The sequence below is a fragment of the Uloborus diversus genome, unplaced genomic scaffold, assembly GCF_026930045.1.
Source record: "Uloborus diversus isolate 005 unplaced genomic scaffold, Udiv.v.3.1 scaffold_14, whole genome shotgun sequence".
Classification (NCBI taxonomy): Eukaryota; Metazoa; Arthropoda; class Arachnida; order Araneae; family Uloboridae; genus Uloborus; species Uloborus diversus.
Genome location: NW_026558098.1, coordinates 3,943,887 through 3,959,316, shown reverse-complemented (window position 1 = coordinate 3,959,316; position 15,430 = coordinate 3,943,887). Strand labels below are relative to the sequence as shown.

The window sequence follows — 15,430 nt, the reverse complement described above, 5'->3', positions numbered from 1 at the left end:
AAAAAAAAGTGCAACATCGTTTAAGGACAGCCCATTAGTACTCCTTCAAATCCTCATTTTACCCCTTCAAAACTCCTCCAATACTCCTTCATTTTGGAAAAATTTTTGAAGGGCCCTTCAAACTCCTTCATTTTGGTGTTAACTCCTTCAAAACTCCTTCTTTTTTTGTTCAAGACTACATAATCTTCCTCTATGACAGTAACTTAAAATACTTCGATGGACAACTAACTTTTGTCACAAAGGCGATTTTAAGGTAGTCATTTCGTGCATTTATTTTTTTCGATTTCCAAATTGATCATAGTTAATTCATAAAAGTTGAAGGTGAAAATTTTATTAGAAGACTAAGACATTTCATAAGTGAAGTAAAACATGCTTAAATGGTGCTAGGCTTTTTTTTTCTCAAGTTTTATGATTATTGTTTTTCTCTGTACCAAAAGTCGGCAGCAAAAGTCAGTTTGTCTAATAATTTAAATATTTAAAAAGTACATAAGTAGATGTACTATGTTAAGTGAGTGTTAAAAAAACAATTGTTTAGTTAATTGCAGTTATGATATTTTAAAAAGGGTCACCCACAAGGGATGTCATGCTTTGAGGAGGAGACGGGCTCATGAAATTGTGACAAGGGGAAGAGAGAGGGTGACGAGAAGTGACACCATACAGTTATTGTAACACTATGTTTGTAAAAAATATGACATGTGACAAGAGGAGGAGTAAGGTGAAATGTGACAAAAGGGGAAGGGGGTCAAACATGTTGAAAAAAAAAGTGCAACATCGTTTAAGAACAGCCCATTAGTACTCCTTCAATACTCCTTCATTTTATTTCAGAAATTGAGTACGAGCCCTGAATACTAATCGCCGAAATTTAAAATGTGCTAAACTTATGATAGATGCGTACCGCATATTGCTTGGGGATGCCAGTGTTTGTGAAGTTTAACTTACTCTTCATACATTTCATAGGACTGCAGTTTAAGCCAAAAGAGCTTGCAAATTTGCCAAGAAGATCTCAGGAAAAAAGCTCCTCAGTTACTGGTATGCATTAGTTTTTGATTCATCTATTACTGTTTAGTGGTTATGTTAAAGAAATGCATTTGTATTAAATGTCAACTCTATAAAAACACAAGTTGCAAAATTATTTCTTCTGTAGATAGTAAAGTCCCCTCCTTGAAAAAAGTCTATCATTTCTTGTTTTTCATAGTTTCATACCTATAAGCATGGACAAGCATAACTACTTGTTCAAAACAATATAATAATTGGTAGTATAATATAAATACAGTAGGCGCCGCTTAATGTTATTAGAATCACGAAGTCCCGGAACACTTGTATGTTAACACCCTTTAAAAAAGTCGGATATTGTAATCAGCGTCTTTGTTTATTGTTATTACTTTTTCATAAACTTTCAATTTTTTCCCCGTTTTTATTCCTTAATTAACAGAAATACATAGGCAAACCCTGACGAGACTAACTTTCTGTGTAGCATTTTGTGGCTTTCAATAGCAGTTCAAAATTTTTCTACGAATGAAGCTATAGAAAGTTCGCCCCCAGTGACCACAGACTTCCCCTAAGGAAACTTTCTTTTGCATCTAAAAAGAATCAGTCGCTGGACATGGCATTGATGGAGGACCTCCATTGTTGCCATTGCTTTGTAAACTATGAAAGAATTGTGTCGATATTGAAAACAAAGCGAAGTTAAATTAAAATTTAAACAACAAGCAAAACCATGCTGAAAAAGATAGAAAAGCTGAATGTGATTTGGAACTGGTTTACGAATGTCAGGGAAAACGGTCCTATTTTACTTCACCTATTACTATGTGATTAAAAATTGCATTATTTAACTTTAACTTTTCGTAATTCAGATATTATTTCCATTCTGTTAATTTACGAATTTATAATATAAAACTGCATTCAGTTGAGTCATTGTGATTTTAATTTGAGGTTGCCAAAATAAATGCACCTTAATTGAAAAAAAAAATCATTATTTTGTGTCTCCTGGATTCTTTTCAGTTATTGTTATCAAATTGTATTTGTCCCAAAGTGATCATATTAAGTGGCGCCTACTGTAATTGGTAAAGTGACAAATTACAGCCAATTAATCTGTGCATCCCTCATTTTTACTTCCTTTTAGAAAAAAGAAATATTGTATCCGCAAAAAAAAAGAAATTCATTCAAAAATTGGCCTTAATTTTTATTTTGCTCACCCCCGAATGAATATTGAGGTTTTTTTTTTTCCGACTCGACCACACGTAGATATATGCCTAGGAACGTACAGACACCCGAAATATCCATTTCGAAGTTTCCCGAGTTAATTACAATGACTTTCCTCGTGACATCTGTATGTACGTATGTGTGTATATGTGTATGTATGTTGCATAACTCAAAAACGGCATATCCTAGAAACGTGAAATTGAATACGTAGACTTGTAGTGGGGTCTAGTTGTGCACCTACCTTTTAGGTTGCATTTGGATGTTCCAAAGGGGGTCTTTTACACCTTTTTGTGGGGAAATCATTGTTAATTTCAATGCTAACTCAAGTGGTGTTATAATTTCTCAAACACTTGGTGATATATCACCAAACTTTTGGCGAACTTGGCGAAAAATTTGGCGATTCTTTTTTTTTTTTTTTTTTAAGTCTGGTTTTAATTTGGCCAATGTTGGTGATATTTAAGAGTTAACTCTTGAATCACTTTAAAATTGCCAATAACGCAGAAATAAATCTGCGTAAAACTTTTTTTTTTTTTTGCTTCGGTTCGCAAGAAACTAGGGGTAAAAATATTTAGTGTTTCCTTACTTACTCCAAGGCGCTATCTTATATCTTTAAACGAGCAATTCTTGTGGGTATGTATATATTTCTTATCTCGGAAACGGCTCTAACGATTTCGGTGAAATTTAGGATTTAATTGTAGTTTAGCATTCTAAGTTCATCTACATCAGTGTTTTTTCTGTAAAACCGCGATTTTTTACAAAAAACAGTTTTTAATATAAAGTCTAATTAAGTTAAGCCTTGAAGTAAACTGTGAATTGACACGTCAGGCAGACGATTTGCAACCATAACAATGAAAATTTGTCTCTTCTCGCTTTAAAATTTTAAACTTGCTTAGGGTTGCCAGGCTTGGCTGATATTAGCCACTTTGGCTCATTTCAAACACACTTGGCTGAAAACAAATTCAAAAGCACTATGTAAGTCGATGTAAGGCTTTTTTTTTTTTTTTAAGCAAAACTATTGCTTCACCGTCTTATTTTATTTACTTATATCCTTTTTTACACATCAAATAGTTTTATATGTTTTTTTTTTAAATCACGCATCTAAATTTTATTTCGAAAAAACATATGTCTAGAGACTTTATGTTTTGTTAAGACAGTTGTTATCATTTGTTGGAATGGTTTGTGGATCATCAGTTTTGATGGATATCATGCTGTTTGTAGCATTTTCTGGCGTAAAGTGACCAACTACACTAAAAGTACTTGTTCAAAAAGAAAATCTCGATTGGGATAAAATCGTAAAACGCATCATAGTATGAAAGGAAGTATTCGGTTAAAAACCGATTTCACCGTAGCAAAACTAAGGTCAAAATATTTTAATTACCGACAAGAAAATTGTATAGTGGAAACAAACGTAACAGATAGTTTAAGGCAAAATGTTGATTATTACATTCAGAATCTTCTTTGTTTGGTACTTTAGTGTTATAAGAAGGTCGAGTGCTTAATATTTCGTTAACGTGAAGCTTTTCAAGTATATTTGGAAAAGTATTGAACCTTAAAAAAACACGAGTTGACAAAAAAATAATTTTTTTAAAGCCGAGCGAGGCTCGGTCGTCCAGGTACTTATCATTAAATTGGCGTAAAAGGAAGTCATGTGATGCGCACATCAGCGCGTTACTTTTAAAAGTTAAGATTAGGTCTGTTTTCAGGGGTGCCCATCTTCCCAAGTTCAATGGCGCAAATTTCCCCCCCCCCTCAAAAAAAAAAAATTTCTCAATCCTCTTTCTCTTTTTTATTTTTAGCTTTCTTTTTTTATTTGATTTATTAAAAAAATATATTATTTTACTTTTCATTTTTTAAATTTATTTATCTATTTTTAAATTTATTTATTTAATTGTTATTTTATTAGAAAGTTCTGTACTACATCAATAGCATACACACACAGCAACTAATAAATGAATTAAATAAAATATGAACAGAATAAAATAAAGTAAAAAAAAATAATAATTTGAATTTTGACATCTTGAATTCAAATTATGTTTTTCGCAATCGCGAGTGTGTGTATGTAGGCGTGTGTGTTTGTGTGTGAGGGCATGTGTTTGTGTGTACGGGTTATGTGTATGTGTGTGTATAAATGTGTGTGGGGGTGTATGTTTGTGCATGCATGAATGTGTGGGTAGTTGTGTATGTGTGTGTGTGTATGTGTGGGTGTCTGTATGTATGCGTGTGTATGTGTTTGTGTGAGTGTGTAGGTGTATGTGTGTGTATGTGTTTGTGTGTGTGTGTTTGTGTGTAGTTGTGTATGTATGCGCGTGTGTGTAGCATATGGATGCCGGTGGACGGTGATGGTGCACGGGGGGGGGTGGCGGGGGGGAAATAAAATCAAAGGACATCAAAACAGTCAAGTGAGAACAATAAGCAATCGGGATTGCTCAATAAATAATTCGATTTAAAAATAAATCAATAAATGAATTTAAATAAATAAATTTAAAAAAAATTAAAATCCCTCCCAAAAATTTTGATGGCGCAACTTGCACCATAATCCCCCCCCTGTGGGCACCCCTGTCTGTTTTTTCTCTCCACGTTTTTTGGATTTAGGTTTCTTTTCTTCCTAAAGAGCAACTAAAAATCTGTTGGAGGCCCTGGTTCTTGTTGCAAAAAGCATGTTTGAAAAAAATGCAAATTTGTTAGTGCAGTTATTGATGATGAGTGTTTCTAATGCATTTTCTTATTTTTAGACACATCTCAGAAGACTTGAAAAAACTGAAACTGTAAGTATTTTTCATAGCCTTGCTTCAAAACACATTTTAAAGACACTTGTTACTGTTCCAACATTTTTTCTTTTCCTTTCTTCCTTTAATTGTTTTAAGATTTTTACTTTTCTCCAGATGGGGATTATTTCATCAAAACATTCACTTTTAGAAAAAAAAATATAAAAAAACTTTGCATTTTATGGGCCATTCTCCAGAAAATGTAACTTTTGAACGCAAATATGTTTCAATTTCGAAACCTTATGTTTTCTTTCTTTTTTTTCATTCTTACATGAAAGTGTTTTGTACTAAAATTAACCATGAACAATGGCCCAGCTAAGTTCGAATTATTTTACTCATAAATAAAAATAAAAAAATAATAATAAATGCATTGTTCATAGAAATAAAAAAAAGGAAAAAACTTTTAATATTTAAAAATTGAGGTCAATTTAATATCAAAGTAGTAATTTTTTTCATTGTGCAAACAATCGGGTATTTTAATGATTAGTGGGAATATAATGTAACGGATCCGGTGCACTTTCTTGAAATGAAGACACAGTTCTTGAGAAAACACAAGAGATTTATTTACACTATGTACAGGAAAGATCGTCAACAACTGCTAAATTAATCATCAGCAATTGAGCAACTATCACACAACACCGTAAACTCGACGGTTACACACGTATTTACGTCCAAATACGAAAACAACACAGCGAAATGCCTCGCAATAAACAGAGCAAATACACTCTCAGTACAAATTCTCAATCGAAACTGACTTTTTATCATGTGGCACGGCTATTTATACACACCGAAAGAGAACTCTCAAATATTCCACAAGATTCCCGAAAATCGTAGACCCTTATTTTATTTCTTTTCCATTCACAAATTTTATCATTCAGAAGTGAGGGGACGTATACTCCAGCCGAATGTACGGGGGCTGTATATTTATTACAAGAAACTATTTACAGGTTACGTTATTTCAATTATTTTAGATGAAAGATAATTTGATAAACGCGGAATTTAGCTAGATTACGACAAATTAATCACAAAAATAATTACTATTTACAGAATTTGTAACTATAATATTAAGCTCTCTTAATTTAAGTACGGCTTAATAAGTAGTTCCAAATGTATGTTAAAAAATAGTATTTAGTAAATTTGAGGACATACTGGCAATTTATAATTTTGGTAGAATGCCTATTATTGATGTATTTCCAATCCATCATTTATTTTCACCTCAGAAATAATGACGTTGGTGAGGTCCAGTGTTGCCAGATTGGGGGAAATTTTCCCATTTTGGGGAAATCTGGTGATCTCTGGGGAAATTTTGGGGAAATGGGTTTTGAGGGGAATTCTTTGGGGAAAATTTTTTTTCTTGGGAAAAACCTGGGGAAAAAAAGCCTCTGGAATTTTTTTTTTTTTTCATATTTAAATTCGTGTCTTGACACCTTTTAGTTACATTGTTCGTATCAAACAGCGTTGGTTTAGCTTTGCTCAACTTAGTGGAATTTGCATTTCGCATTATGTGGAATATTATGCTACGGGATTTGCATTAATGTTCTGAGTGAGTAGCTAGTTGATACGTGAAACAGTTAAAAATAAGTGTGATGAAGAGTGTTCTTGGATAAATATATACAAAAATCATAGTTTAAATGTACATACAGAAGCAGAGTAGTAAATGCGAGTGGAAAAAAAAATTGGTTATTTCTTATCTTTCAGTCAGGCGCTTGTACTTATGACTTGTGGCACCCACACGGCTTTGCTCGTAGTAGAAAATGAAAAGGTATTTTGGTTCCCCCGTATAGTTGCAAATAATGCATGATGAATTTCTCGCCAATTGGCTTGCCCACGTTACGGTTCCACATTATGATAACTTGGTCATTTAGTCATCCATCTTATGATAATTTTGCTCGGGAAAATGTTCTTAAAATTGGAATAGCAAAAGAACAAAATCGAATTTTCGAAAAATCACTTAAAGGTGCACACCCCCCATGCTACAAACTAATTCTTTGCCAAATTTCATGAAAATCGGTCGAACGGTCTAGGTGCTATGCGCGTTACAGAGATCCTGAGAGAGAGACTTTCAGCTTTATTATTAATAAAGATAAAAAAAGATAAAGATAAATAAGACAAAAAAAAAAAAAAAACGGAAATGGGAAGAAAAAAAAAAGTTGGGGAATTTTCTAAGAAAATTTGGCTATTTGGGGAAAAAAAAATTTTTTCCAAGAGACAAAAATATCAGAGGAAGTCGATTCGTTTTATAAAAATATTAGTGGAAAAATAATTTTTGAATTTGGGGAATTTTGATAGAAAACATCGCATTTTGGGGAAAAGTTGGAAGGGAATTGGGGAAATCTGGATTTGACCATCTGGCAACACTGGTGAGGTCTGTCATAGACAGGGTTCGTACGCTCCTTACAAACTCCTTATAAACTCCTGCTTTTTAAGAAAATAAAATAAGGGCCCTTAAATCTCCTGACTTTTGCTATTATCTCCTTACAAACTCCTCATTTTTTTATTCTACATGGCCTTAAAGATGTTTTTCTATCGCCAATCTGATAGGAGTGATTACGTTGTACCTAATTTTACCAAAATTCCGCTATTTATTCGTCTGCTAATACCGGAAATCCGATTTTTTCGTTAGACAAATTTCTTCCCCACATCCGAATTTTTTTTTCAAATTTATGTCGATTATGTAGATAGCTATTTGTAAAATAACATCTTGTAGATTTTTTAAAGTACCATTTTCAAGTTTTTTTTTTTGCTTCTATAAATTCTTTTATTTACCTCCCCCCCCCCCCCCCCCCTTGTATTTGAATTTGATTCCGAGGCTGCTGACGTCAAAGAAAAATGCAGTAAATGCATATTTTACTATAAATTTATGTAGTATGTTTGTGCGTTCAATGTTTTGTATGAAAACAAAAATAAATAATATTAGAGTTGTACATATTTTTTCTGAAATAAGTTTTAAAAAATACATCTTTAAACAGGAAACTAGTCCTTAAAAAATAAAATGAACTCCTGCGAAACTCCTTAAAAACTCCTTACTTTTGATTTTCAAAGTTGAGTATGAACCCTGATAGAGGTGATGATCTTTCCATTAATATAAGCCTAATAGATACAATTTTCAGGGAGAAAATTGTTTTCTTCGTTGCTGCAATCTGCGCATGTTAAGCATATGAAAACATGTTCTTTTTTTGACATTAATTTACATCCCTGAAATTCAAGTTCACAGAGGTGAGAAATCAGAATAACCACGCTAAGTTTTGAAGCAAAATCTATCTTTTTGTTTTTCGACAAAAATCTCACAAGTTCAACTATGGCTGAAAATAAACAAGGGGGGCTACCTTTTACCATGAAAAATAAAACTTTATGTCATTACTGCTACGTGTTAATGAGGAATGGCATTTTGTGTTTAGGTCACGGAGGTGAACATTTATTGTGTGACATCACTCCTTGTCCTTCTAAAACGAACTAAAACACAAGATAAACTAGTACGTTGTGGCCATCACGAAACTTTCTTCTATATTTTTCCTTTTTCTGATCCCTCCCCATGCTTGACGAGGAAGCAATATTCCCAACAAAAACAAAATGACACGTGCAAAAACTTGACGACCATCCCAATGTCTGAATTATTGTAAAAACAAAACAAAGAGCGAAAATTGAAAGTTACTTTAAAAGCCTTGCTTGAATTAATTACAAATATTTTATTTATTAAAAAACATAAGATGGCAACAGTTCAAAATTTTAAATCATTGAGATAATATTTCTGATCATTTCCATACAATTAAAATCACGAGAAATACGCAGACGACAATCTATTACGATTTATCTTTCTTATTGTTGCATTAATAAAACTATTTTTATTCGCAAAAAAAAAAAAAAAAATCAACACCTCTTGGAGCAATTGGCGTCAAAATTGAACCAAAGCCTGTTTACATATGGATTCACATATATTCCAAATTTCAACCAGAACGTAGCATTACTTCTTGAGATAGGGCACTCACAATGGAAAAAAAGAACGGGCGATTGCGCTACCCCCCTTTTTAGCTGTTGACACCAAAATAAAATCGGCTCTTATACCCACTAAGGACTACTTGCCGATAAATTTTTGTTTGATTCCGTTCGTTATTTCTTGAGATACAGCAGTCACAATTGACGACAAAAAACGTTCTATAACTCAACCCCCGTTTGAGCTATTGACACCAAAATTGAATCAACACCTGCTCCTGTTAGGGGCAACATATGGACCAAATTTTGTTTGATTCCGCCAGTTACTTCCTGAGGAATAGCAAGCACGCGTAACTCAAAAACGTCCCATTGCTCCACCCCCCTTGGAGGAATTCGTGCCAAAAACCAATGGGCACAAGTTCACATAGGGGCACATATGTGTACCAAATTTCATTCAATTTCATGCGGTAGTTTTTGCTGTAGAGCGGCCACAAAAAACTGGTCACACACAGATGTGACACACATAAACACACACACACACACACAGACAGACAGACATTTTCCAAAAATAGTCGAAATGGACTCGGCACACCTCAAAACGTTTGAATCAGTCAAAATTCGAAATTCGAAAATTTGCACGAATCCAATACTTTCTTCTATATATTAGATATAGAAGAAAGTAAAAATTAAATATACTTAAACAATTAGTATTTGAGACACTTGTGAAAGGAATAATAAATAAATAAGTATATACTTTTAATTAAACGAGTTATTAAGCAATATAAACAGTCACACAAGTTGTGTGCCATGCCACGGAGGTGAGAATTCACATGTTGTGAACCAAAAATATACCAAAATAAAAATTATTATTAAAAAATTGTTGGCAGGTTTAAATAGATATATTTTTTAGGAAATTAAAAATCATTGTTAAATGAATTGTTCCTTAAATATTTTACTTTAAAAAGCCTGTGACAGAAAAGTTAAAATTTTTGAAGAATAACCCGTATAAAAAAATTTGTTCACCAAAACATTAAAATAAAGTTCTTTTATTATTATGTTATGAACGTTTTGCTCTTTATATACTACGATTTTGTTTAAAAAAAAAGTTCAAACTGAGAAAACACAGTACAAAGCTAATTTTGTCGTTATTTCTCTAGGATATGTCTGAAGAAGATGAAGAAAAACATTTGGCAGCCTTGAAAGTAAGTTGCATGTTTCACCCTTTTGAGTTTTACTTAGAGTCAGGGCTTTGCCAATATATATTGTGATATATATTACATGTGTCTTGATATATATATCAGCATGGGCGCCCTATGCAAAATTCTACGGAGGGGGGGGGGCTCAAGAATTTTCCTAGTGGTTTAGCAGATCATTTTCCCCATTGAAACTTATTTCAGTACGGATTAAAGATATTAAAATTTGACATTTTTAATAACTAATTCATTGATGGATTGAAAAAAAAATTTTTTTTACATTTTCACAAAGAAAAAAGATTTAAAAGCAAGGAAGTTCTCATCTCAAGGGGGGGGGGGGAGGGGCAGGTTCCGAAATTTTCCCAATGGTTTAGCAGAATATTTCCCCATAGAAACAGATTTCAGTACAGATTATAGAAATTAAAAAATTTCACATTTTTAATAACTTATTCATTGATGGATAGAAATTTTTTTTTTACATTTTTGCAAAGAAAAAAGCACTAAAAGCAAGGAAGTTCTCATCTCAAGGGGGGGGGGGGCTTGAGCCCCCACTTACCCCCCTATAAGGGCACCCTTTTATATCCTCAGTTCTCAACCTGGAAGGTGAGTTGTGTGCCAGACAGAAAAGCACTTTTGTCGCCTCAATCAATACAGCAAAGCCTTACAGACATGAATGTTTTTAAGTCTTGCAAGAAGAAAAGAAAAATAATAACTTCAACTTTCAATTTAGAACTGCATAAATAATAATAATAATAAAAAAAGATATTGTGGCAAAAAGGTGCTTTCATATTTTGGTTATTTATTAATGTAAATGAATGTATATATTTATGTATTTTATGTCTGCGGCTTAATGATTTTATAAAATACAACCTTCTGATAAATTGTTTGATGATCAAAATAATACTTTCAACATCATCAATAAGCTGCTTGAGATTCATGTGGTGTAGAATTTCAAATACAAATACAAATACGACGACCAGCAACAGGCTCTGGGCCCAGCTAGACTGGTCCTAGTCCATTTACGATCCCCAGTGAAGATCAATGGCCATCTTAAAACTATCTACTCCCTTGCTCATGACCACCTCTTCCGGTAAGCTGTTCCAAGGTTCCACTACCCCGCAAAATCTTTCATTTTAATAAATTTAAATGATTGAATCATGTACCCTCGGTCTCTTCCTTGCTCAAGACTGTAAGTTTCTAGCCTTCTAAGCCTGGAATCATAATCTAAGTGGGAAAGTCCATTTATTAGCCTTGTAGCCCGCCTTTGAACCCTTTCCAATACATTAATGTCTTTCTTAAGATAAGGAGACCAAAACTGAACAGCATACTCCAAATGGGGTCTTACCAAACTTCTATATAAGGGCAGAAGAACTTCTTTAGATTTGTTTGAAATAGATCTATTGATAAACCCAAGCATCTTATTGGCTTTCTTACTAGCAATGCTGTACTGTTGGCTAAACTTTAAATCCTGACTTATTAAGACCCCCAGATCAGTAACTTTGTCTGCCTGACCAATGACTGAACCTTGCAAATAATAACTTGAACACTTACTTCCAAAAAATATTTTGCACAATTTTGTGATCAGATATGAATATTAAATGACAGTATCAGCAAGCCTGTCATTTCAAAATTTTCCTGGGTAGAGACGATTAAGTGTATGCACTAAACGCAGGGTATATTGTATCGATAAGCAAATGAAAACCCAAAATCCATACCCACCTGTTTGGAAATGCGTTGATGTCTCAAAGTTAATTGCCTTCTAATAGAACTCTAGCAAAAGACAACACATTTTTCTAGGGTCAACTGCTGTCCCAATGCAGTTGTATTAAGTGTTAATTACATTACTTTTTCTTGAATGATAAGATTGAAATATTTTGTTTCTGTTTAGGATCAAGGTTTACCAACCAAGTTCTTTCTGGCAGACCGTTTGATGTACTACATTAAAAAACGGGTAAGTAATTTTGTGTTTTCGTTATAGCAGTGAAAATAACTTGACGTTAAATCCCGGTTATCACAAATTTGCCTTTTCAACTGCGCTTGCGCGCGGACTTAGATTTTTGGGCTTTCTGTTTTAAGATTTCGTGTTGCTTGTTTATATTTAGGCTGAGATAGAGTCCCACCAAATTAATGAATGCAATTAGAATATTTTCACAGCGACTTCGTGATACATTATATGAAACTACGGATATGAATAACTGATAATCTTAAGAGAAAAATGACACTTCAATATTTATTAGTTTGGAAATATTTATCTTTACTAATAATAAAGCTGAAAGTCTCTCTGTCCGGAGGATGTCTGGATGTCTGTGACGCGCATAGCGCCTAGACCGTTTCGCCGATTTTCATGAAATTTGGCACAAAGTTAGTTTGTAGCATGGGGTTGTGCACCTCGAAGCGATTTTTCGAAAGTTCGATGTGGTTCTTTTTCTATTCCAATTTTAAGAAAAAAAATATCATAAGATGGACGAATCAATTACGAAATTATCACAACGTGGAACCGTAACAGGGGCACAAGCCAATTGGCGAGAAAATTCACCATACATTATTTGTATATATACAGGCGAACCAAAAGACCTTTTATTTTTTCTACTACGGGCAAAGCCGTGCGGGTGCCATTAGTTTAACATAAATGTAAAACACGTTGTGTACTTCAAAAATGATTGGAATATGAGTACAGAAATCCGTCTTTTGCGGATATTTTACGTTAGGCGTAAACAACTTAGTATTATACATTTTTATTTAGGTTGAGGGTTGGGCTTTGTATTAGAAGTGATGCTGAAATTCTAGTACGCTCTTCTGAGGTTAAAAATTTGGTCCTGAAAAAGGACAGACGATTCAGACACCGAATCCATTCATAATTAAGACGCAAAATTCAATCTTTACCGAGGCCTAAAAACTAAATCAGAAAAAACTTTGTGATTTCTAATTTTTATCTTTTGCTATCTCATATTTATTACCAAATTTAAATTGTTTGTAATTAATTTAGCAAGAGTTTTGAAATCAGCTAAGTCCGCGCGCAAGCGCAGTTGAAATAGCAAATTTGTGATAACCGGGATTTAACGTCGAGTGTGAAAATATGTCTTGAAACAATGAAAAGGGCTAGTTTGATGTAATGAAGGTTTTTGAACTATGTATCGATTGAAAATTTCATCTTTGCTTTTAACTTGGCTTTTATTGACTCGTGTTCATTCTTGTAATTGTCTCTGGAAAAGATCATAATACACAATTGATAAATAAAAACCTATTTTTTTCTACTTTTTATGAAGATATTAATAATCTGTGGTACCACAAAAGGATTTTGTTTATTCAACATTCTGTTAATATTTTAAAGTAATACAGGACCTCAAATTTGGCATTCCATGGGTGCCAATTTTGAGAGATTTTGAGATTTTATTACAGTAGAAGACCATTATAACGCACACCTTGGGACCAGAGCTTTTGCGTTATACAAGTTTTGGCGTTATGTAGGTCGTTTCACAAATTTTGAAACTAATATTCAGAATATATCTATATATTAGCTTGAATTTTATGTGCAATGAGTATTAAAGCACTAATTATACAACTAATCATTCACAAATAAATTTTCTTTACAATTAAAAGAAAGTGAATTATCCTGCACTTCTGCTAGCTTCATGGTTTGCATAACAGCTGCATTTTCAAGAGCCATCTGGTATTTTCATTCAAAATATTATATTAATTTTCATTCAAAAGCGTTGAATTAAGCTGGAAAGATGAAAAACTTTCAAAATTTAATTTTCCTAACAATTTTTGCGTTAGCAAGGCAAAACAAAAGGATTGTTTAAACTTCAAAACCTATTGTTTACTTCCGAAAAGTTGTGCGGTTTATAGAGAATTGCGTTATACAGGTCAGCGTTATAAAGGTATTCTACTGTATTTAAAAAAAACTCTGATTTTTGCAGCTTAAGAAGAGAGATGCAACTGTGCTTTATCTTGTAATTGGCCACATTCCTTGTAGCAAGTGGAAGTGTAGAAATTTAAAAAAAATCAGTTTGCCATGTTTTAGGGAAAATAAACATTTTATAAAAAAGGAAAATCAAAAACTTCAAATATCTATATATATAAAAATGAATGTTTGTCTGTATGTCATCCATGAACTCAAAAACTACCCGGCAGATTTGGCTGAAACTTTCACCGTTTGTTATTTTCGGTACTGGGAATGTTTATAGACCGATTTGAAAAAAATCCGATCGATAGTTCCTTTTTTATTCCAATTTAAGTCACAATCCATTGGATAAATACGAATAAAATGCAGAAATGAATTCGCGTGAAAGATCTCATTGATAAGAAGTGAGCTGTTGCCATTTTTCTTGAGTTTGAACAAATAAATTCTTTCTTTATTTCATGCAATGGGGGATTTAAAACTTTTTCAATTTGATATTTTTAGCGATGGATTGATCTTGCAAACTGCGTGAGTACGAAATTTGAGTAGAGTCACGGCTTCACTGGATACCTGGACCGATTATTATGAAAATTGCTATATATATGTATTTTCCCACGGAGAAGGTGCATAATATGCTCATTGAAGCCACTCGCCACCAGGAGGCAGTGCAGAGTAGCAACTTCTGCCCCGTTCAACCGATTGTCATGAAAATCAGTATAATGATGTATTTTTTTGTTGGCCTAGCAACGCGCGTCGGGTACAGCTAGTAAAAGATAAAAAATGTATGTGCAAAAAGGTAGCGATTTTCAAAAATTTTGTTTCTGTCATTAGGATATTTTTTTTTACTGTTTCTATCCTGAATTAATATTGATATAGTTTTGCTTTTAATTTCTTGTAGCATTATTCCTTTTTTAAAAGGAGTTCTAATATCCACACGATCAACTATAGGGAAAATTCACAATACTAGTCCTTACTATCAGACCAAAGCAGAACGTGATGGTATTTATTTTTCAGTGTTTAGTCAAAAAAATTTAATTAAAATTTGGCGCACTTCTCAGATTTAGAAGGGGGGGGGGGGTACTGTCCGGGAAAACTTTTGAAAATACACACCGTGCATAAATCTTTCCGCCAAGTTTGAACTTCATTCTTTTCAAATCAATTATGTTTTGCTTAAATGTCAATAAAATAGTACATAAAATACACTGCCAGCCCAGTATAGTACAATAGTATAGTAGTATTTATTTTAAATTAGCTGCACCCGACGCGCGTTGCTACGCCAACAAAAAAATACATCATTATACTTATTTTCATGACAATCGGTTGAACGGGGCAGAAGTTGCTGCTCTGCAGTGCCACCTGGTGGCCAGTGGCTTCAATGAGCATATTATGCACCTTCTCCGTGGAAAAATACATATATATAGCAATTTTCATAATAATCG

General features: G+C 33.3%; 1 protein-coding gene across 1 annotated transcript in view; it reads left to right on the top strand.

The window, feature by feature from the left end:
- The window catches only part of LOC129232843 (leucine-rich PPR motif-containing protein, mitochondrial-like), a gene marked incomplete at its 5' end in the record, with an annotated part of 80,443 nt that overhangs the window by 13,737 nt on the left and 51,276 nt on the right, over positions 1-15,430 (top strand). Inside the window, 4 exon segments of the mRNA XM_054866942.1 lie at positions 958-1,029; positions 4,935-4,967; positions 10,055-10,099; positions 11,979-12,041. Coding sequence (XP_054722917.1) covers positions 958-1,029; positions 4,935-4,967; positions 10,055-10,099; positions 11,979-12,041 — 213 coding nt within the window.